Here is a 24,408-nt window from a genome sequence, read left to right on the forward strand (position 1 = left end):
TGTACTTCTGCTCGCAGCTTCCACACGTTAATCGCTGACGGTGTACTTCTGCTCGCAGCTTCCACGCATTAATTCCTGAGGGTGTACTTCTGCTCGCAGCTTCCACGCGTTAATTCCTGAGGGTGTACTTCTGCTCGCAGCTTCCACGCGTTAATCCCTGAGGGTGTACTTCTGCTCGCAGCTTCCACACGTTAATCGCTGACGGTGTACTTCTGCTCGCAGCTTCCACGCATTAATTCCTGAGGGTGTACTTCTGCTCGCAGCTTCCACGCGTTAATCCCTGAGGGTGTACTTCTGCTCGCAGCTTCCACGCATTAATTCCTGAGGGTGTACTTCTGCTCGCAGCTTCCACGCATTAATTCCTGAGGGTGTACTTCTGCTCGCAGCTTCCGCGCGTTAATTCCTGAGGGTGTACTTCTGCTCACAGTTTCCACGCGTTAATCCCTGAGGGTGTACTTCTGCTCGCAGCTTCCACACGTTAATCGCTGACGGTGTACTTCTGCTCGCAGCTTCCACGCATTAATTCCTGAGGGTGTACTTCTGCTCGCAGCTTCCACGCGTTAATCCCTGAGGGTGTACTTCTGCTTGCAGCTTCCACGCATTAATTCCTGAGGGTGTACTTCTGCTCGCAGCTTCCACGCGTTAATCCCTGAGGGTGTACTTCTGCTCGCAGCTTCCACGCATTAATTCCTGAGGGTGTACTTCTGCTCGCAGCTTCCGCGCGTTAATTCCTGAGGGTGTACTTCTGCTCACAGCTTCCGCGTGTTAATCCCTGAGGGTGTACTTCTGCTCGCAGCTTCCGTGCGTTAATCCCTGAGGGTGTACTTCTGCTCGCAGCTTCCGCGCGTTAATCCCTGAGGGTGTACTTCTACTCGCAGCTTCCGCGCGTTAATTCCTGAGGGTGTACTTCTGCTCGCAGTTTCCGCGCGTTAATCCCTGAGGGTGTACTTCTGCTCGCAGCTTCCGCACATTAATCCCTGAGGGTGTACTTCTGCTCGCAGCTTCCACACGTTAATCGCTGACGGTGTACTTCTACTCGCAGCTTCCGCGCGTTAATCCCTGAGGGTGAACTTCTGCTCGCAGTTTCCGTGCGTTAATCCCTGAGGGTGTACTTCTACTCGCAGCTTCCACGCATTAATTCCTGAGGGCGTACTTCTGCTCGCAGCTTCCGCGTGTTAATCCCTGAGGGTGTACTTCTCACAGCTTCCACACATTAATCCCTGAGGGTGTACTTCTCACAACTTCCACACATTAATCCCTGAGGGTGTACTTCTGCTCGCAGCTTCCACACGTTAATCCCTGAGGGTGTACTTCTGCTCGCAGCTTCCACGTGTTAATCCCTGAGGTTGTACTTCTACTCGCAGCTTCCACGCATTAATTCCTGAGGGCGTACTTCTGCTCGCAGCTTCCGCGTGTTAATCCCTGAGGGTGTACTTCTGCTCGCAGCTTCCGCGCGTTAATCCCTGAGGGTGTACTTCTACTCGCAGCTTCCGCGCGTTAATTCCTGAGGGTGTACTTCTGCTCGCAGTTTCCGCACGTTAATCCCTGAGGGTGTACTTCTGCTCGCAGCTTCCGCACGTTAATCCCTGAGGGTGTACTTCTGCTCGCAGCTTCCACACGTTAATCGCTGAGGGTGTACTTCTGCTTGCAGCTTCCACACGTTAATCGCTGAGGGTGTACTTCTGCTCGCAGCTTCCACACGTTAATTCCTGAGGGTGTACTTCTGCTCGCAGCTTCCACGTGTTAATCCCTGAGGGTGTACTTCTGCTCGCAGCTTCCGCGTGTTAATCCCTGAGGGTGTACTTCTCACAGCTTCCACACATTAATCCCTGAGGGTGTACTTCTCACAGCTTCCACACATTAATCCCTGAGGGTGTACTTCTGCTCGCAGCTTCCACACGTTAATCCCTGAGGGTGTACTTCTGCTCGCAGCTTCCACGTGTTAATCCCTGAGGGTGTACTTCTACTCGCAGCTTCCGCGTGTTAATCCCTGAGGGTGTACTTCTCACAGCTTCCACACATTAATCCCTGAGGGTGTACTTCTGCACGCAGCTTCCACGCGTTAATCCCTGAGGGTGTACTTCTGCTCGCAGCTTCCGCGTGTTAATCCCTGAGGGTGTACTTCTGCTCGCAGCTTCCGCGCGTTAATCCCTGAGGGTGTACTTCTGCTCGCAGCTTCCACGCATTAATTCCTGAGGGTGTACTTCTGCTCGCAGCTTCCGCGCATTAATTCCTGAGGGTGTACTTCTGCTCGCAGCTTCCGCGCATTAATCCCTGAGGGTGTACTTCTATTCGCAGCTTCCACGCATTAATTCCTGAGGGTGTACTTCTGCTCGCAGCTTCCACGTGTTAATTCCTGAGGGTGTACTTCTGCTCGCAGCTTCCGCGCGTTAATCCCTGAGGGTGTACTTCTGCTCGCAGCTTCCGCGTGTTAATTCCTGAGGGTGTACTTCTGCTCGCAGCTTCCACGCGTTAATCCCTGAGGGTGTACTTCCGCTCGCAGCTTCCGCGTGTTAATTCCTGAGGGTGTACTTCTGCTCGCAGCTTCCACGCATTAATTCCTGAGGGTGTACTTCTGCTCGCAGCTTCCGCGCATTAATCCCTGAGGGTGTACTTCTGCTCGCAGTTTCCACGCATTAATCCCTGAGGGTGTACTTCTGCTCGCAGCTTCCACGCATTAATCCCTGAGGGTGTACTTCTGCTCGCAGCTTCAGGAGCTGCGAGGAGACGTCAATGAGATAAAAGCAAGGGGAACACCCATTGTTTCAGCAGTTTACGCAGAATCAGTGTTTAAACACATTAAACCCTGATCCATTTAATTGAATAGCCTTTCCCTGCGCTCCGCGCTAATTAGCCAGTATTTAATTGAATAGTCCCCTAAGGAAAGGATGTATCAGGCCTGCTAAGGAGTGCAAAAGTGGGCAAGTGGAGACATTTCCCTTAGCAATTTATCCTCTTCTAATTAGCATGTATCAAGAACATCTTATAAAATGATAGGTGCTTGGTTGCTATGGCAGCTACTCCACTATTTAGAAGCCATGATATATTTCCCTGTAAACATTCTGGGTACAGTCACAGGTGTAGGGATGACACCAACCTTGGTGCTACGAGTGAATATACCCTAAACTAGTAATAGTACCGCCCCACATTCAACATTATGTTCCCTCCCTTCCCCATTGTTATATACTGCAAAAACAGACCAATGGGCAAATAGTACATTGGGGGTGGGGGGCTTACTAAGCCTTTGCAACGGGGAGATGTACTAAGCAATATAGAGAGATCAAGTAAACGGAGATAAAGTACCAGCCAATCAGCTCTTAGCTGCCATGTTACAGGCTGTGTTTGAAAAATGCCAGTTATGAGCTGATTGGCTAATACCCTATCTCTCTCCAGTTGCATGCAAACATAGCCCGTGATGAGTACAGCCCTATTTATAATGCTATTTATAATGCTTATAGCATCTCCCTGGGCTCCTGGGGTGCGCATGCACAGTGGCTTCAGACACGCGCAGGGCTTCAGACTGCGATCTCTGCCGCTGCAGCGATCCAGTCTGAATTAGGCCCAGTGTGCGGAAATCCGTCTGCATTGGCACTTGTATCTGACTCAGAACTAGGCCCCGTAGGTGGGAGAAGTGCGGTGAAATGAAATAAAGGTGAAAATGTGCCTGAGACAGAAGTAGAAAATATCCTACATATATAATAAAAGGCTAACACTGCTCCTCACCTCTTTGGGGGGAATTCAAGTGTTGCCGGTGCTGACATTACTGTTATGTTGTTATGTTTGACGGGCTGGTAACAAGTATAAAACAATAGGGTAAAACGAGGCTCGGTAGTGAGACGTTACAGGAGTTGGAGACAGCAATGGAGACAGAGGAAGTTGCTGATGAATGCGTTGTAATCTGTCCGTTGTTCCTCCCCTTTGCAGTTATATATGACGGATGTCCAAAAACACTAACATCAGGCGTTTGGTGGCCCAGGATCAAGTTTGGCCTTCCTGCTGCTGTGCCGTGTCCCAAAGGCTCACTGGGTAAGTTCTATATTCAGCTGTCATCACCCTCTCCGCCAGTCTGGAATCCTTCCGCCCGACACATTCTCTCACTCAACAGATTGCTCCAAATCAGCATTTCCCTCCAAATATTTCCTGCACTTACGCCAGACTCCTGGCTGAGGTTTGCTAAACATTGCCGGCAGACACCCACCTTGTTTGTGTTCTGCTGTCACTCGGCTGTCAGGGAGCTGGAGAGGAGCTTGTGTGGAGCCCGCTGCTCGGCTGAGCAAGCACTATCCGCTTATGTCACAGCGCAACCCGCGGCACTGAACTCCTCACTAAATGCAGTGGAAATTTATACTCACGGCATATGCCATATATTCCCCTCTAAGTAACATCAATGCTGTTACGTTATGTTTCATACACTTGTGGACCCCATTTGGAATGAAACTGAAGACTGTTAATTAGGCAACTGCAGCCAATCAAATAGCTTTTCATATAAAATACCTAGACATATCAGGTCCGTCCTGCAGATTTATTGGTACGTCTGCCTGTGCGTACGGATGACCCGCCGACAGACTGATATGTCGATCGCAGAATACATTTAATGTGACATCACAAGTGGGCGGGCCTATTCAAATGGTCTGCTGGACTGATAGAACAGGCTGACGTGTGAATGCACAAGGGGGGTCATTCCGAGTTGATCGCTAGCTGCTTTTGGTCGCTGCGAAGCGCTGAGGCATAAAATTGGCACTTCTGCACATGCGTATGCAGCGCAATGCGCACGCGCATCATACTATTACAACGAACGATGTCGTTTCACACAAGGTCTAGCTAAGCTTTTCAGTCGCACTGCTGGCCGCAGAGTGATTGACATGAAGTGGGCGTTTCTGGGTGTCAACTGACCGTTTTCAGGGAGTGTTCGGAAAAACGCAGGCGTGCCAGGAAAAACGCAGGCGTGGCTGGGCGAGCGCAGGGCGTGTTTGTGACGTCAAAACAGGAACTGAATAGGCTGAAGTGATCGCAAGCGCTGAGTAGGTCTGAAGCTACTCTGAAACTGCACAAAATTATTTTGTAGCCGCTCTGCGATCCTTTCGTTCGCACTTCTGCTAAGCTAAAATACACTCCCAGTGGGCGGCGGCATAGCGTTTGCACGGCTGCTAAAAACTGCTAGCGAGCGATCAACTCGGAATGACCACCAAAATCGTTTGTACATAAACCTTAGCAATCGTTAGACTGGTCGGCCGGACTGACAAGTGTATACCCAGCTTAAGTTAATCTTGTTCCATCTGTATGTGGGATAATGAACCCTCTACTGTATATTATAAAGCTATTCATGGTCACCGAGGATCCCCATGATTATCTATTTAAGGGAGTCACAGGCTGAGTGCTATTATACAAATTAAACAAATTGCTCGTAAGGTATTTTACCTTCACTTACGATTATCCATTCTTTCGGCAGTAGTCATGTGACCCAAGTGATGTCACTCCTCACCTTTTAAAAGGATCCACATTGCTAGAATATTGGGGGTAATTCCAAGTTGATTGCAGCAGGAACTTTTTAGCAGTTGGGCAAAACCATATGCACTGCAGGGGAGGCAGATATAACATGTGCAGAGAGAGTTAGATTTGGGTGTGGTGAGTTCAATCTGCAATCTAAATTGCAGTGTAAAAATAAAGCAGCCAGTATTTACCCTGCACAGAAACAAAATAACCCACCCAAATCTAACTCTCTCTGCAAATATTATATCTGCTCCCCCTGCAGTGCACATGGTTTTGCCCAACTGCTAAAAAATTTTCCTGCTGAGATCAACTTGGAATTACCCCCATTATGTATATACAGGTCACGTTTTAGAGTAATACACACGCAAAGAATCGGCAGATGCTTAGCGCAACAAAAATATTCCTATTTGCCCGCCTCATGCGCACCTGATTGCGCTATTGCTTTCCTGATGAGGATGCGCCTCCATAGGAACATTGTGGGCGATTGTTTTTGGAACCACACTTATCCCTAAACACGTTAACAAAACCTTGGAACTCATTTAAAGCAACACGAGGACTGATTATCAGTGAGGGACACTCCGATCCGGCCAGATTCACCCATCTTCATCAGATGCACTGAGGATCCGCATGAGTAATAAGTACACTTTCATACATGGCCCTTACTGCGGTATATACCTCTGTGTATAGAGACCTGTTTTATTATGTTACTACTGTATGTTTAATATGAAAAGTGTTTGGTTTCTTCTCTCACATTATATCTATCAACCGTATGTGTGAACGAAGGATTTTTCTGTGGTGTTAATTATACTATCCCCCCCTCCCCCTCTATTCTATACCCCTTCCCCCGTGATGCAGGTCTGAGGGGCTCAGGTGAGGATTTGGAGTATTGTGTATTAGCCCTTCCTGTGCTGTATGGTTTGCCTTCCTAATGCATTTCCCGGATAAAAGCACCTGCTTCGCATATCCCAATATCCCCCATGCCTAGCCAGCCATCCCTTCTCCCCATAACCCCCATGCCTAGCCAGCCATCCCTGCTCCCCATAACCCCCATGCCTAGCTAGCCACCCCTGCTCCCCATAACCCCCATGCCTAGCCAGCCATCCCTTCTCCCCATAACCCCCATGCCTAGCCAGCCATCCCTGCTCCCCATAACCCCCATGCCTAGCTAGCCACCCCTGCTCCCCATAACCCCCATGCCTAGCCAGCCATCCCTGCTCCCCATAACCCCCATGCCCAGCCATCCCTGCTTCCCATAACCCCCATGCCCAGCCATCCCTGCTTCCCATAACCCTCATGCTCAGCCATCCCTGCTCTCTATAACCCCAATGCCTAACCAGCCATCCCTGCTCCCCATAACCCCCATGCCCAGCCATCCCTGCTTCCCATAACCCCCATGCACAGTCATCCCTGCTTCCCATAACCCCAATGCCTAGCCAGCCATCCCTGCTCCCTATAACCCCCATGCCCAGCTTTCCCTGCTCCTCATAACCCCCCATACCCAGCCATCCCTGCTCATAACCCCCATGCCCAGCCATCCCTGCTCCTCATAACCCCCATGCCCAGCAATCCCTGCTTCCCATAACCCCCATGCCCAGCCAGCCATCCCTGCTGCCCATAATCCCCATGCCCAGGCATCCCTGCTCCCCATAACCCCCATGCCCAGCCAGCCATCCCTGCTCCCCATAACCCCCATGCCCAGCCATCCCTGCTCCCCATAACCCCCATGCCCAGCCATCCCTGCTCCTCATAACCCCCATGCCCAGCCATCCCTGCTCTCCATAACCCCAATGCCTAGCCAGCCATCCCTTCTCCTCATAACCCCCATGCCCAGCCACCCCTGCTCCTCATAACCCCCATGCCCAGCCATCCCTGCTCCTCATAACCACCATGCCCAGCCATCCCTGCTCCCCATAACCCCCATGCCCAGCCATCCCTGCTCCCCATAACCCCCCATGCCCAGCCATCCCTGCTCTTCATAACCCCCATGCCCAGCCATCCCTGCTCCCCATAACCCCCATGCCCAGCCATCCCTGCTCTTCATAACCCCCATGCCTAGCCATCCCTGCTCCCCATAACCCCCATGCCCAGCCATCCCTGCTCCCCATAACCTCCCATGCTGAGCCATCCCTGCTCCTCATAACCCCCATGCCCAGCCATCCCTGCTCTCCATAACCCCAATGCCTAGCCAGCCATCCCTGCTATCCATAACCCCCATGCCCAGCCAGCCATCCCTGCTTCCCATAACCCCCATGCCCAGCCATACATACCTGATCTCCATAACCCCAATGCCTAGCCAGCCATCCATGCTCCCTATAACCCCCATGCCCAGCCATCCCTGCTCTCCGTAACCCCAATGCCTAGCCAGCCATCCCTGCTCCTCATAACCCCCATGCCCAGCCATCCCTGCTCATAACCCCCATGCCCAGCCATCCCTGCTCCTCATAACCCCCTTGCCCAGCCATCCCTGCTCTCCATAACCCCAATGCCTAGCCAGCCATCCCTGCTATCCATAACCCCCATGCCCAGCCAGCCATCCCTGCTTCCCATAACCCCCATGCCCAGCCATACATACCTGCTATCCATAACCCCAATGCCTAGCCAGCCATCCATGCTCCCTATAACCCCCATGCCCAGCCATCCCTGCTCTCCATAACCCCCATGCCCAGCCATCCCTGCTCCTCCTAACCCCCGTGCCCAGCCATCCCTGCTCCTCATAACCACCATGCCCAGCAATCCCTGCTTCCCATAACCCCCATGCCCAGCCACCCCTGCTCCTCGTAACCCCCCATGCCCAGCCATCCCTGCTCCCCATAACCCCAATGCCTAGCCAGCCATCCCTGCTCCCCATAACCCCCCATGCCCAGCCATTCCTGCTTTTCATAACCTCCATGCCTAGCCATCCCTGCTCATAACCCCCATGCCCAGCCATCCCTGCTCATAACCCCCATGCCCAGCCATCCCTGCTCCTCTTAACCCCCATGCCCAGCCATCCCTACTCTCCATAACCCCCATGCCCAGCCATCCCTGCTCTTCATAACTCCCATGCCCAGCCAGCCATCCATCTCTGCTCTCCATAACCCCAATGCCTAGCCATCCCTGCTCCTCATAACCCCCATGCTCAGCCATCCCTGCCCTCTATAACCCCAATGCCTAGCCAGCCATCCCTGCTCCCCATAACCCCCATGCCCAGCCATCCCTGCTTCCCATAACCCCCATGCCCAGCCATCCCTGCTTCCCATAACCCTCATGCTCAGCCATCCCTGCTCTCTATAACCCCAATGCCTAACCAGCCATCCCTGCTCCCCATAACCCCCATGCCCAGCCATCCCTGCTTCCCATAACCCCCATGCCCAGCCATCCCTGCTTCCCATAACCCCAATGCCTAGCCAGCCATCCCTGCTCCCTATAACCCCCATGCCCAGCTTTCCCTGCTCCTCATAACCCCCCATGCCCAGCCATCCCTGCTCATAACCCCCATGCCCAGCCATCCCTGCTCCTCATAACCCCCATGCCCAGCAATCCCTGCTTCCCATAACCCCCATGCCCAGCCAGCCATCCCTGCTGCCCATAATCCCCATGCCCAGCCATCCCTGCTTCCCATAACCCCCATGCCCAGCCAGCCATCGCTGCTCCCCATAACCCCCATGCCCAGCCATCCCTGCTCCCCATAACCCCCATGCCCAGCCATCCCTGCTCCTCATAACCCCCATGCCCAGCCATCCCTGCTCTCCATAACCCCAATGCCTAGCCAGCCATCCCTTCTCCTCATAACCCCCATGCCCAGCCACCCCTGCTCCTCATAACCCCCATGCCCAGCCATCCCTGCTCCTCATAACCCCCATGCCCAGCCATCCCTGCTCCCCATAACCCCCATGCCCAGCCATCCCTGCTCCCCATAACCCCCATGCCCAGCCATCCCTGCTCCCCATAACCCCCCATGCCCAGCCATCCCTGCTCTTCATAACCCCCATGCCCAGCCATCCCTGCTCTTCATAACCCCCATGCCCAGCCATCCCTGCTCCCCATAACCCCCATGCCCAGCCATCCCTGCTCCCCATAACCTCCCATGCTGAGCCATCCCTGCTCCTCATAACCCCCATACCCAGCCATCCCTGCTCCTCATAACCCCAATGCCCAGCCATCCCTGCTCTCCATAACCCCAATGCCTAGCCAGCCATCCCTGCTATCCATAACCCCCATGCCCAGCCAGCCATCCCTGCTTCCCATAACCCCCATGCCCAGCCATACATACCTGCTCTCCATAACCCCAATGCCTAGCCAGCCATCCATGCTCCCTATAACCCCCATGCCCAGCCATCCCTGCTCTCCGTAACCCCAATGCCTAGCCAGCCGTCCCTGCTCCTCATAACCCCCATGCCCAGCCATCCCTGCTCATAACCCCCATGCCCAGCCATCCCTGCTCCTCATAACCCCCATGCCCAGCCATCCCTGCTCTCCATAACCCCAATGCCTAGCCAGCCATCCCTGCTATCCATAACCCCCATGCCCAGTCAGCCATCCCTGCTTCCCATAACCCCCATGCCCAGCCATACATACCTGCTATCCATAACCCCAATGCCTAGCCAGCCATCCATGCTCCCTATAACCCCCATGCCCAGCCATCCCTGCTCTCCATAACCCCCATGCCCAGCCATCCCTGCTCCTCCTAACCCCCGTGCCCAGCCATCCCTGCTCCTCATAACCACCATGCCCAGCAATCCCTGCTTCCCATAACCCCCATGCCCAGCCACCCCTGCTCCTCGTAACCCCCCATGCCCAGCCATCCCTGCTCCCCATAACCCCAATGCCTAGCCAGCCATCCCTGCTCCCCATAACGCCCCATGCCCAGCCATTCCTGCTTTTCATAACCCCCATGCCTAGCCATCCCTGCTCATAACCCCCATGCCCAGCCATCCCTGCTCATAACCCCCATGCCCAGCCATCCCTGCTCCTCTTAACCCCCATGCCCAGCCATCCCTGCTCTCCATAACCCCCATGCCCAGCCATCCCTGCTCTCCATAACCCCCATGCCCAGCCAGCCATCCATCTCTGCTCTCCATAACCCCAATGCCTAGCCATCCCTGCTTCCTATATCCCCCATGCTCAGCCATCCCTGCTCCTCATAACCCCCATGCCCAGCCATCCCTGCACCCCATAACCCCCATGCCTAGCCAGCCATCCCAGCTCCCCATAACCCCCATGCCTAGCCATCCATCCCTGCTCCCTATAACCCCCATGCCCAGCCATCCCTGCTCCTCATAACCCCCATGCCTAGCCATCCCTGCTCCTCATAACCCCCATGCCTAGCCAGCCATCCCTGCAGTTATATGATGAAGTGTGTGACTGTTCCCTACTAACCTACCAGCTGCTTGTGCACCCCTAAATTCTGTACTGAAGTGCTCCAATCCTTATACCAGCTTGTGCCCTGACTGCCGCCTACCCTGCTGAAGACTGTATGGAACGCTTTCTCTGCCATCTTATAATGTTTTCCTATGTATAATCACACAGACATGCTCTATGTATTGTTTCCAGGGACAGCCATCCGACACTGTGACGACGTGAAGGGTTGGCTTGAACCCGACCTCTTTAACTGCACCTCTCCAGCGTTCATGGAACTGTCTGTATTGGTAAGCTATCAGAAACATCAACACTTTACAGGCCTGATTCAGTGGCGGAGGCTCTGCCGACGTCAGACGTATTGTAGCGTGTACATTGCGCCCGATTGCGTCCGTACCGCTGCGATTTCAGATTCTCGTGAAGTGTATTAAAAATGTTCAGGGAATTCCTGGGTGGTGACAGGTGTCTTAGCGCGCGCACTGTCTGTCTTATGGGCATGTAACGGGACTGGCGCAGGCGTGTTAGTAAAAGCGGCTGTGTACACAGATGGACAGCGGTGCACATAGGAGACCGTTGCCAGACGGAGACACTGCTCCTGCCATAGGGCTGTTGCAGGGTTCGATGGTGCGACTGATGGTGGCATATAAGGATGCTTCAATCTGTATTACTGCAGTTGCTGACAATCGGTGTCCTAGGCCGTGCACATTGGGACTTACAGACATACACCGGGGAAGGTGCATTTTTCTATAGCAGAATGCATGTGCTACAATAAGGACATCATGCTCTGCAGAGCACAGGGGCAGACTGCGCATGCTCCGCACAGGACAGGGGCAGACTGCTCATGCTCCGCACAGGACAGGGGCAGACTGCGCATGCTCCGCAGAGGACAGAGACTGACTGCGCATGCTCTGCAGAGGACAGGGGCAGACTGCGCATGCTCTGCAGAGGACAGGGGCAGACTGCTCATGCTCCGCACAGGACAGTGGCAGACTGCGCATGCTCTGCAGAGGACAGTGGCAGACTGCGCATGCTCCGCAGAGGACAGTGGCAGACTGCGCATGCTCCGCAGAGGACAGTGGCAGACTGCGCATGCTCCGCAGAGGACAGTGGCAGACTGCGCATGCTCCGCAGAGGACAGTGGCAGACTGCGCATGCTCCGCAGAGGACAGTGGCAGACTGCGCATGCTCTGCAGAGGACAGTGGCAGATTGCGCATGCACTGCAGAGGACAGTGGAAGATTGCGCATGCACTGCAGAGGACAGTGGCAGATTGCGCATGCACTGCAGAGGACAGTGGCAGATTGCGCATGCTCCGCAGAGGACAGTGACAGACTGCGCATGCTCCGCAGAGGACAGTGGAAGACTGCGCATGCTCCGCAGAGGACAGTGGAAGACTGCGCATGCTACGCAGAGGCCAGCGGCAGACTGCGCATGCTCCGCAGAGGCCAGCGGCCGACTGCGCATGCTCCGCAGAGGCCAGCGGCAGACTGCGCATGCTCCGCAGAGGCCAGCTGCAGACTGCGCATGCTCCGCAGAGGCCAGCGGCAGACTGCGCATGCTCCGCAGAGGACAGCGGCAGACTGCGCATGCTCCGCAGAGGACAGCTGCAGAAAGGGTGGAGACCATGTGATTACACAGAACTGATCCATCGCATGGGAGTGTCATGGACATGTAGCATGTGTACTTATATACAGATGCTCATATATTCACATAGATGAGTGAACACTCACATTAGCATACCCTAGTGAGCAGGCTGCCGTGCCGCAGATGCGCCCCCCTCAGAATTGGCCCTTGTATATACAGTAGGCACGTAGCACCATGATCTCCTTATCCGTTCACATGCTACAAAATCCTGTTCCTTTCATCCTGTAGCTGGAAAGCTTAGAGAGGAATGAAACGGAGCTCAACACCATCGAGGCCAAGAAACTGTCACTGCGCCTCCGCTCCATCACAGACGATATGGATCGGTACTTTGGGAACGACGTCCAGATAACCAGCCGACTGCTATCTCTCCTCATGCAGTTTGAGAACAGACAAGAAGGGTTTGGTTTAACGGCTACTCAGGATGCCCAATTCACGGAGGTAAGCCGGGCTTAGGGCGTCAGTGAGAAACCATCAACGACAGCTTTGGTCTGCAGTTTACATGGAGAACCTTTAACTGGTTATTTGCCATGTAACATTTACAGCAGAGCCAGGTCGCAGTCACTCTCTAGCAGGGCACAGTCGGTAAGTAAGGAGCATGTAGAAGGGTTTGAGATTTTGACACGGGATTTATAGTTGTATCATAAAAATTGCTGCTTTAAATCCCCCCCAGAAATCCACGTTTTTGCATACTCATACCCTTGTACATTGCCCCCTTGGTCCTGTAGTGGCGCAGCAGCCATCCAGCCACTGGTGGCTTTAGCCTGTTCTAGAGAACCAATCCCCTATGTGTTACAGGAGAATAACTAGTAGATGTTTCTTCCTTGAATGTCACAGCTTTGCTTTAAAACGAATAATGACGACAGTTGTTGTGTCCACTCACAGAACCTGCTCAGGTCGGGGAGCTCGGTCCTGACGCTGGGTAACAAGGAGCACTGGGAGAGTCTCCTGCAGAACGATCGCGGCAGTTCTGGGCTTATGGAACTGTTTCGGGAATACACCAGCACCCTGGCCAGGAACATGAAACTCACCTATCTGAACCCTGTCGGCCTGGTGACTCCGAACATTAGTGAGTTACGTGCACGATTTTCGGGATTCCTCTGTAATAATCGAATTCCAAAAATTCAGCAAAAGTTATTTAAATTGACCGTTTCCTGCATACATCACACAGATCACAGTTGTCAAATACACGGATGTGACTGTATATTAGAGGGTATTATAATGGAACACCGAGGTATAGACAGTGTCGCACTTAGGGCCTAATTCAGACCTAATTGCAGAAGCAAAATCTTTCTCTAATGGGCAAAACCATGGGCCTAATTCAGACCTGGTCGCAAGCAGCCGATTTTTGCACTGCTGCGATCAGGTAGTCGCCACCTACAGGGGGAGGGGGTAAACGCTGTGCAGGGGTGCGATCGGATGTGCAAAAGTTTGTGCAGTCTCTGCACAGCCCAGGACTTACTCCCTGGAAACTGTCAGTTGCCACCCACAAACGGCCTCTTCCTGTCAATCTTCTTGCGATCGCCAGTGCGATCGCTTTCTTCATACATCCCGGCGCTCCCCGGTGCTGGGGGGGACGACGCGCCTTCGCATTGCGGTGCATGCACAGTTCAGACCCGATCGCTGCTGAGTGAAAACGCACAGCAGCAATCAGGTCTGGATGACCCCCCCATGTGCACTGAAGCTGGGGCAGATGTAACATGTGCAGAGAGAGTTAGATTTGGGTGGGTTATTTTGTTTCTGTGCAGCGTAAATACTGGCTGCTTTATTTTTACACTGCAATTTAGATTTCGGTTTGAACACACCCCACCCAAATCTAACTCTCTCTGCACATGTTATATCTGCCCCACCTGCAGTGCACATTGGGGGTAATTCAGATCTGATTTCTAGGCAGCGATTTTTGCAGCGATGCGATCAGATAGTCACCGCCTACAGGGGGAGTGTATTTTTCGCTGTGCAAGTGTGCGATCGCATGTGTCGCAGAGCTGCACAAACTGATTTTGTGCAGTCTCTGCACAGTCCAGGACTTACTCAGCCGCTGCGATCACATCAGCCTGTTCGGGACCGGATTTGACGTTGGACACCCTCCCTGAAAACGCTTGAGCCCGCCTGCATTTTTCCGGACACTGCCTGAAAACGGTCAGTTGCCACCAGAAACGGCCTCTTTCTGTCAATCTCCTTGCGAACGCCTGTGCGAATGGACTCTTCGCACAATCCCATCGCTGACCGGCGATCCCCGTTGCAGCCGTGTGATGCACCACCACAGTGCGGTGCACACGCATGCACAGTTCGGATCTGATCGCCCGCTGCGCGAAAACTCAATTAGAGACATGGGCCCTCATTCCGAGTTGTTCGCTCGCAAGCTGCTTTTAGCAGCATTGCACACGCTAAGCCGCCGCCTACTGGGAGTAAATCTTAGCATCTTAAAATTGCGAACGAAAGATTCGCAATATTGCGATAAGACATCTCTGTGCAGTTTCGGAGTAGCTCGAGACTTACTCTGCCAGTGCGATCAGTTCAGTGCTTGTCGTTCCTGGTTTGACGTCACAAACACACCCAGCGTTCGCCCAGACACTCCTCCGTTTCTCCATCCACTCCCGCGTTTTTCCCAGAAATGGTAGCGTTTTTTCCCACACGCCCCTAAAACGGCCTGTTTCCGCCCAGAAACACCCACTTCCTGTCAATCACATTACGATCACCAGAACGATGAAAAAACCGTGAGTAATATTCCTAACTGCATAGCAAATTTACTTGGCGCAGTCGCAGTGCGAACATTGCGCATGCGCATTAAGCGGAAAATCGCTGCGATGCGAAGAAAATTACAGAGCGAACAACTCGGAATGACCACCCATGGTTTTGCCCGTTAGAGAAAAAGTTTGCTGTTGCGATCAGGTCTGAATTAGGCCCTTACTTGTCTCACATAGCTCCCACATAGCAGTTCATATGACTTAGAAAAATATTAAAATATCTCCTATATATTAGGCCAAATCTGTGACTCTGTGCCTGGCCTGTAACGCTGGGTGGAGTCACAGGGCTGGGCGGAGGCAACGGCCTCTGCCCTGTGCCAGCACGACACTAGGGAGGCGGACAGCGTTAGCAGCAGCCACAGAATCCGGACACAATCACCAGTGAAAAGTCGCCACTGGACGGACGCCCCACCGTGCCCGGTCACACATGAGCCGGATTAAGGGGGGTGGGGTCAGTACCCCGGGACCTCCTAACTTCAGGGGCCACTCAGCCGGCGCTCTGTCGCCATTATTCAGGTTGCCGGGGCAGGAGGGACCCACGCTGCCGCGGGAGGAATGCGGGCTGTGCATGCGGCTTCCTCCTCTCGGGCAGCACGGTTGAGCAAACTCCAGCCTCCGCCACTACCAGGAGGGATGCTGCAGGCGGCGGAGGCTGGAGTTTGCTTGACCGTGCTGCCCGAGAGGAGGAAGCCGCATGCACAGCCCGCACTCCTCCCACGGCAGCGTGGATCCCTCCTGCCCCGGCAACCTGGTGTCCTCTCTCGCTGCTGCAGCTCGGCTCCCGTTGCCTGTGTGACCGGGCCAGGTGAGCAGCGTGTGCAGCCGGGGGGGTGATGGTTATTGCCGGTGTGTGTGGGGGGGGGGGGTTGATGGTTACTGGCAGGAGGGGGGCTGGTGATTTTGTGCTGGTAATCAGGGGGGGCGGGGATGGTGCTGGTGATCGGGGGGGCGCACTCCTGTTTTGGGTGCCCTGGGCCCCCCCTGGGCTTAATCCGGCCATGGACCCCTCACTTATGCAACCCCATCACCACCTAACACAGGGGGGCCATGCAGACCAACACACGCCATTTGCACAACGCCACACGACCCACCCATCCCTGCTCACACAACACTCCCACTGCACGCACCATGCTGTGCTCCGGACACAGCTGCCAGCTCACACGCACACTGCAGGCCTGTGGAAACGAGAGCCTCCATTCCCGGCAACACACAGTCACCCAAACACCGACTGACACCCACACCCCACACCACGGAACCCTCCCTCCGCCAAACCCCGTCACCAGCTACCAAATCCAGCTACTGAGGGGACATGCAGGCCGGGAGCCGCCGTCCGCGCAATGGACCAGCACACACCATGTTAACACTGCCCGTTGCTGCACATGCGACGCCGCATCACACTGCAAGCACCCCGTACCTCCATTAGGTGTATCGCCACAACTGCCCCCAGCCCCGCGGGAGACATGTATGTTCCAAGCCACCACCAGACAACCACACCGCGGGACAAGAGACACGAGCGCACATTCCAGATTCTATACACCTAACACAGCCAGACACTCACAGACGCCCACCTTGCACTATCACCCATCCCCGTATGTGCAGCAATGCCTTTTTCTGCAGCCAACTCATTATCTCAAACCATCAAAACACCAGTTAGCGCACAACACTACCCGCATATCCTACAGCCACAAAGATGCAAATCGCAACTCCAACATCTGCCAAACCAACACACCTCAGCCCCCAACAAACACCCTAACACCACATCCTCTTCTCCTTACCACACGAAGGAACAATCCATCCACCCCTCCCCCAAACACACCATGCACGCACCCTCCACACATCCCTGCTCGCACAACACCAGTTCCTCATACTTGCAAAACCACCACCCACCAACTCCACCTTAGCAACCACTAACCCTCACAGCTATTAACACAACCCTTGCACACCCACAACTCCAACACACAACAAACCCCGCCACTACAATTCAACCACAACACCTCACAAACACATCCATCAACCACCCAAGCCACATACCTCACTCCCACCTTCCACAAATACACCAACCCCTGCACCTCAACACAACCTTCCACATCCCCCTAACCTTCCCCCCCCCCCCCACAGGTACACATCACACACCTCAATACCCTACACAACCCACCCCATGTAGACATCCCTCAGCCGTGGCACCTTCTTCTACCCTCCCCCTAACCCCTACACCTCCACCAAGTGGAACACCTCCTCTCCCCTCCCCCAACCCTCACCCCTAGCCCAAAGTATTCAGTGACCGGACCACATCCACCGTCCAGCCTCACTCTGGTCACCCACCAACCGCAGCATCTTCGGCCCAGTCAGCCGAATCCATGTACACCACCTTCCCACAACACACTCCGCCACTCACAGTCCCTTCACCCCCCTCCACAATGCAGCACAAAGCCACCCAAAACCTATCACATACAACATCTGCCCCTAACCGTAAACCACATACACCTCAAACCCCCCCCCCCCCCCCCCTCCACCTCCACCAAAAAAAACACTCTGAAACTACTATTCTACACCTTGACATTTCTCTGGGGGTTACGGGGGCATAGCCCCTTACGACGGTGTGAAGAGCGCCCGTAGGGCACGATGAATCGCCTAGTATATATATATATATATATATATATATATTCTTTTTGAAAGAAATATACTAAATATGGGCCCGATTTTGAGTCTGATATTTTAACACGTATTCTTATTCTTGGCGGAGTGCGTCACAAAATGTACAGGAATCCTCTCTGTAGAAAAAGTGTATATAACTTTTCTATAACTACATAAGCTGTATAGTTTTTCATAACTGTATAAACCTTTTTTTTTACAACTGTATTAGATAAATCTTGCGGGAATTCTTTAAAACCTTATCCAGTCCATCACAGCAGTATTAGTTCTGGTTTAGCAAGTTAGGGAGGATATCAATGCCTGTATGCCTGACCCTTAGTCACATGATTGAGAGATAATTTGAGTTTGGAACCAACGCAATAAGAAGTTAATTAAGTCTGGCTCGGAGGAAAACTTTCACTGTCTGAAAGGTGCCTATTTCCCGACTTCATATCTCTAGGTCCATGGTGTTAGCAGAACCGTATAATGTCATAACACACAGCAAAGCTGCCACTCTTTATTACTCAGGGTAATGGAAAGAGCTGGCGTCCGGTGTTATGTAGCAGTTATTGGATATACTGGGGGTTTGTAATATCTGCCGCACATTTATCACACACACAACTATATTGCATTGAGACGCTCACGAGACTGCTTTCTACTTTTCTTGTGACAGTTGTTAATATTGAGCGTGTGGATAACCAGATCCCGCCGAGGAGACATTTCCCGAGATATCACAGTAGTCTCTTTCGAGGCCAAATTTCCTGGGATCCGCACACGCATGTGGTGCTTCCGGCATCCGTTCTGAAGCCACCAAAGCCGGAAGGTAACGTAACCCAATGACTGACGTCAGTGCCTGGAAGTAATGTTTTCTCAATGTAGGACAGCTGTACTATGGGGGTCATTCCCGAGTTGATCGTAGCCCTGCAAAATTTTGCAGGGCTACGCTCAAGACAACGGACATGCGGGGGGGGGGGGGGGGACGCCAAGCACAGGGCTATCCCGCCCCGCATGTCAGTGCCGCCCCCTCCGCCCCCCCCCCGCAGAGGTGCAAAAGCATCGCACAGTGGCAATGCTTTTGCACTTTAGGAGTAGCTCCCAGCCAGCGCAGCTTTAGCGTGCTGGCCGGGAGCTACTCGACGCTCCCCGGCCCGCAGCGGCTGTGTGTGATGTCACGCTGCTGCTGCGGCCCGCCCCCCCGCCTGCATTGGCCGGACCGCGCCCCCATAATGGCGTCCAACGCCACCGTACCGCCCCCTCCCGCCCAGCGACCGCCTATGCCTGTCAGCGAGCGCTCGGGTCGGAATGACCCCCTAAAGCCTTTGAAGAATGAAAAAGTGGAGAGAGGTAATCTACCAACCAATCAGCTCCTAACTGTCATTTCTCTTACGTCCTAGAGGATGCTGGGGACTCCGTAAGGACCATGGGGTATAGATGGGCTCCGCAGGAGACATGGGCACCTATAAAGACTTTAGAATGGGTGTGCACTGGCTCCTCCCTCTATGCCCCTCCTCCAGACCTCAGTTAGATCCTGTGCCCAGAGGAGACAAGAGCACTCCAAAGACCTTAGAATGGGTGTGCACTGGCTCCTCCCTCTATTCCCCTCCTCCAGACCTCAGATCCTGTGCCCAGAGGAGACTGGGTGCACTGCAGGGGAGCTCTCCTGAGTTTCTCTGAAAAAGACTTTTGTTAGGTTTTTTATTTTCAGGTAGCACTGCTGGCAACAGGCTCCCTGCATCGTGGGACTGAGGGGAGAGAAGCAGACCTACTTAAATGATAGGCTCTGCTTCTTAGGCTACTGGACACCATTAGCTCCAGAGGGTCGGAACGCAGGTCTCACCCTCGCCGTTCGTCCCGGAGCCGCGCCGCCGTCCTCCTCACAGAGCCGGAAGATAGAAGCCGGGTGAGTATTAAGAAGAAAAGAAGACTTCACAGGCGGCAGAAGACTTCAGATCTTCACTGAGGTAACGCGCAGCGGTAACGCTGCATGCCATTGCTCCCACACAGACACACACAGCGGGCACTGTAAAGGTGCAGGGCGCAGGGGGGGGGCGCCCTGGGCAGCAATAAAAACCTCTAGGGACACTGGCATATTAGGTAGATACTGCGGAGGCAGTATATTGATAAACCCCCCGCCAGTATAAATAATTTGAGTGGGACCGAAGCCCGCCGGTGAGGGGGCGGGGCTTGGTCCTCCAGCACTAACCAGCGCCATTTTTTCCACAGCACTGCAGAGACGCTGGCTCCCCGGACTCTCCCCTGCTGAACAAGGTTACAACGGGCAAAAAAGAGGGGGGGGGGGGGCACATTTCATTGAAAAAGCTTGGGAAACTCCAGACAAGAAACTGCAGATTCCCAAGAGGATTCTTATAGCGTATCCTTTCCCTGCACAGGACAGGGTACGGTAGGAATCCTCGCCCAGGGTGGACAAGGCTTTAATGCACTTATCCAAGAAGGTGGCGCTACCGTCTCCAGACACGGCAGCCCTCAAGGATCCTGCTGATCGCAGACAGGAAACTACCTTAAAATCGATTTATTCACATACGGGTGCTTTGCTCAGACCGGCAATAGCATCGGCTTGGGTTTGTAGCGCAGTAGCAGCGTGGACAGATACCTTGTCAGCTGACATTGATACCCTAGATAGGGATACCGTTTTATTGACCTTAGGTCACATTAAAGACGCAGTCTTATATATGAGAGACGCTCAGAGAGACGTTGGGCTTCTAGGTTCAAGAGCCAACGCCATGGCGATTTCTGCTAGGCGAGCCCTGTGGACCCGCCAATAGACGGGTGATGCCGACTCAAAGAGGCATATGGAAGTTTTGCCTTATAAGGGTGAGATGTTATTTGGGGAAGGTCTCGCGGACCTGGTTTCCACAGCTACCGTGGGTAAATCTACTTTTTTGCCTTATGTTCCCCCACAGCAAAAGAAAACACCACAATATCAGATGCAGTCCTTTCGGTCGCATAAATCCAGAAGAGGTCGGGGCTCTTCCTTCCTCGCCAGAGGTAAGGGTAAAGGGAAAAGAATGCCTGCCACGGCTAGTTCCCAGGAGCAGAAGTCCTCCCCGGCTTCTACTAAATCCACCGCATGATGCTGGGGCTCCACTGAGGGAGTCCCCGCCGGTGGGGGCACATCTTCGACTCTTCAGCCACGTCTGGGTTCAGTCAGACGTGGATCCTTGGGCGATGGAAATTGTATCCCAGGGGGGGCGTGGCCTAGCGGGACTCTGGAGTGGATGCATAGTGCATGAGCTCCTGCTGTGACTCAGCTATTAAAGCCCTTTTTAGGTGCCTACACACCCAGAGTTTGGCCCACAGTGCACCCACAAGACCCCCACATCACAAGGAGGAGAGCTGCGGAGCCGGAGGGCGGGTTATTCCTGCACTTGCGGGTTGCGGCCTCCACCGGGGGTGAAGCCGGGACCTAAATTTTTAAGCACCAGCCGAACGGACTTCGGTGCGCCCCGGACGATACAGCCGCCACACACCTGACAACGAGGAAGTTCCCCCAGCCTGAGAAGCCTTACCAGTGGCAGCGGCGGTGAGAAGCGAGCCCCAGGAGCTTCGAGCTGGCCGCTGGGACGAGCCGCGGCCCTGCTCGTGGAGGATCCGGTGGCGGCGGCCATCTTGGGAGAGGCAGGAGGAGAACAGCAGAGGCTGAGAGCGCCCGGACGACCCCCGCTGAAGGCAGGCACACCACCCTTGGCACCTGACCGAGGGCTGGGGTAACTATATAGAGCCCCCATTAGGGCTGACAGACCACGGGCGGCGGCGGAGGAGGGAGAGGCCCGTTCAAGCTGAGGAGCGGCGGCCATCTTGGAGGAGGCAAGACCAGCGCTGGCTGTGGAGTCCCTGCAGTTTCCCACCAGCAGATTCCCACTAGCCCTGTGCAGTGGCAGCCTGAGGGGCTCTGTGCTGTGTGTGCACTGGGAGCTAGCTCATATGGTGCATTTAACACCTCATACCTTATAAGTCTATCCAGCATTATATTGTCACTGCCTGGCCCTCGTCCACTACTCGGTACTCCGAGGCCCCCTGGTGGTAGCTCATAGATAGTTCGGTCACAGCATCTCCCTCACCTAAAAGCACAGGGGCACTATTTGACGAAAAGGTGACGTCGTCGGCTCCCGGCTGTTGTTGGGGTGCAAGCTGCGGCACATACAGGATGTAGACCCCTCTTCAATGAATCCTCATCGTCACCTCCCACAGTCATTTTAGCTGATGTAATCTCGCACATGGCGTAAGAGGATACCTGCCGTCCTAGACCTTAGACGGAATTCTCCTTTCTACTGGAACCCTCCCATCCCCTCAAAGTAATACATGATGGCTCCAAGAAAGAATAAAGCCTCCAAACCAATCTCTCAAGTTGCATTTTTCAAACCTTCCCCATATCGAAATAAATCTCAGGGTCCTGGATCTTCTGCCTCCGGGTCGGATCTCCCGCCCACAACTTCATCGCCCATGATGGCATTATCTTCATCCCAGGATCCCCCTCCCTCTCCTCGCCTTGAAGATAGCGAAGCCTTAACGGTGGGCACCATGAAGCTATTGCTACACCAGTTTAAGGATGAGGTGGCGTCCGAATTTCGCACTATGTTGCAGTCTTGCCAGCGGTCCGTTGAGGAGCTGGGTGAGAGGACCGGACACTTGGAAACTAAGATGGGGGAGGTGGTAGGCTCGCATAATACCTTGATCGATTCCCATGATACTCTTGAAGGGGAGGTGGCGGCTCTGCGGGACAAAGTAGCGGACCTGGAAGACCGCTCCCGCAGAAATAATCTCAAGCTCCGAGGGGTACCAGAATCCGTATCTAATAGCAGCCTGCATGACTATACAATCGAAATATTCAAGAAGCTGCTACCCTCCGCTACATCGGCGGACTTGATATTGGACCGTATCCACAGGGTCCCGAAGGCCCGCAGTGCTCCTGAAGGAGCGTCAAGAGATGTTCTGATGAGAGTCCACTTCTTTCATATCAAGGAATCCCTACTTAAAGCAGCCAGACCTACCTCAGATACGGCGAGTGCTATGGGCCGGCTTCAGCTTTTCGGAGATTTATCACACTACACCCTCACCAGGAGACGATCCTTTCAGCCTGTCACCGTAGCCCTTAGGAAAGCTGGAATCGTGTATAGGTGGGGTTTCCCCACGCGTCTATTGATTGCTAGAGAAGGATCCACGATAGTAGTGTCTTCGGTCGACGACGGCATGAGACTCCTCCACAAATGGAATATAGCTGGAGACCAGGGGCCCGACTCTCCTGACCGCCGACTTCAGCCGGACTGGTCGACGGTTGGGAAGTAGGCCCTTATCACTGCAATGTTTTCCCTGCCATTGATATCCATTTATAAGACTAGCGTTGTTTCAGTATGATTGTAATGACCTTAGAGCTTATTACAAGTTGCATGCCTGGTTATTACATGCTCTATATCCATTAGAATAATATATGGCAGGGTTGTTGAGTTGTTGGGGTTTCTTTTTTTTTCCCTTCTCTCTTGTTTCTCCTCAAAGGGCGGGATGGTTCCACGGGCTCCCGGACTGGGGTGTATACTCCTTGCTGAGCCCTATTATTATTAATATTGTTATTATTGTTGTATTTACAGTATTGCTCTGGGCCAGTTCCGGGACCCTGGGACTCATTACTAATTCACCCATTATTCCATTCCTTATGATACCCCGTTTATATGCCATGTGCGATTGTATTTACTATTTACAATTTACTAATACTATGATTACTTGATTGCGGGTAGGTTGGCCACTAACCTCCCAAATTTGCTGGGTGAGGCGCTGTATGTTTTGGCGCCTTACTATGACTTCGTCTCTACACGAAGTTGACTATCCTTGCTTTGTGTACTTTATTTTTCTCCTTTCTCTCTTTGTCCTCCTTAGTATGTCTCCTCTTGTGTCTCCCCCCCCCCCCCCCCCCCCCCCCAGGACTCCTACCTCCTTACACATATGTTCAGGGAATTGTACCTATTGATCACATTTCTTGGTTTCAGCGAATGCTCCGCCTCCTGGTTAGTTTATTATGGTTAACTTGGTATCATTGAACGTTAAGGGATTGAACTCACCACAGAAACGTAAACTGGCCTTATCCTCCTTCTATAAAATGAAGGCGGATGTGGTAGCTATTCAGGAAACCCACTTTAGGAAATTAGACCCCCCCAGACTCTATAATAATCAATTCCCTACCTGTTACATGGCCAATGGCCCCGTAAAAAAAGCTGGAGTGGCTATACTAATATCTAACAATTGCCAATTTACTCTGGAATCCCAAATTGTAGACCCCGAGGGAAGGTATTTAATATTAATCGGAAAGCTGGAAGACTCAGTTGTCACCCTGGCCTCCTGCTATGCACCCAACTCTGGTCAACTCTCCTTCTGTAGGAATCTATTCTCCCTGATACAGAAGCACGCTAAAGGTGCAGTCATGTTACTGGGGGACTTTAATCTAGTTGTAGACCCCACTGTAGATAGATCTCTCCCCACCAGAAGTCCCTTAGCTAAATCCAGAACTTCCCCGATTAATACCCTTGGACTTAGACAACTACTAGGAGAATACG

The 24,408-nt window shown here is 53.3% G+C and overlaps 1 protein-coding gene across 1 annotated transcript in view; it reads left to right on the forward strand.

The window, feature by feature from the left end:
- Window positions 1-24,408, forward strand: part of CELSR3 (cadherin EGF LAG seven-pass G-type receptor 3) — a 237,479-nt gene that overhangs the window by 173,394 nt on the left and 39,677 nt on the right. Inside the window, exons 16-20 of the mRNA XM_063941154.1 lie at window positions 3,925-4,026; window positions 11,023-11,117; window positions 12,699-12,908; window positions 13,353-13,536; window positions 18,519-18,668. Of these exons, the coding sequence (XP_063797224.1) occupies window positions 3,925-4,026; window positions 11,023-11,117; window positions 12,699-12,908; window positions 13,353-13,536; window positions 18,519-18,668 (741 nt within the window). The remainder of the gene's footprint in view (window positions 1-3,924; window positions 4,027-11,022; window positions 11,118-12,698; window positions 12,909-13,352; window positions 13,537-18,518; window positions 18,669-24,408) is intronic.

The sequence above is a fragment of the Pseudophryne corroboree genome, chromosome 9 (genome assembly GCF_028390025.1).
Source record: "Pseudophryne corroboree isolate aPseCor3 chromosome 9, aPseCor3.hap2, whole genome shotgun sequence".
NCBI lineage: Eukaryota > Metazoa > Chordata > Amphibia > Anura > Myobatrachidae > Pseudophryne > Pseudophryne corroboree.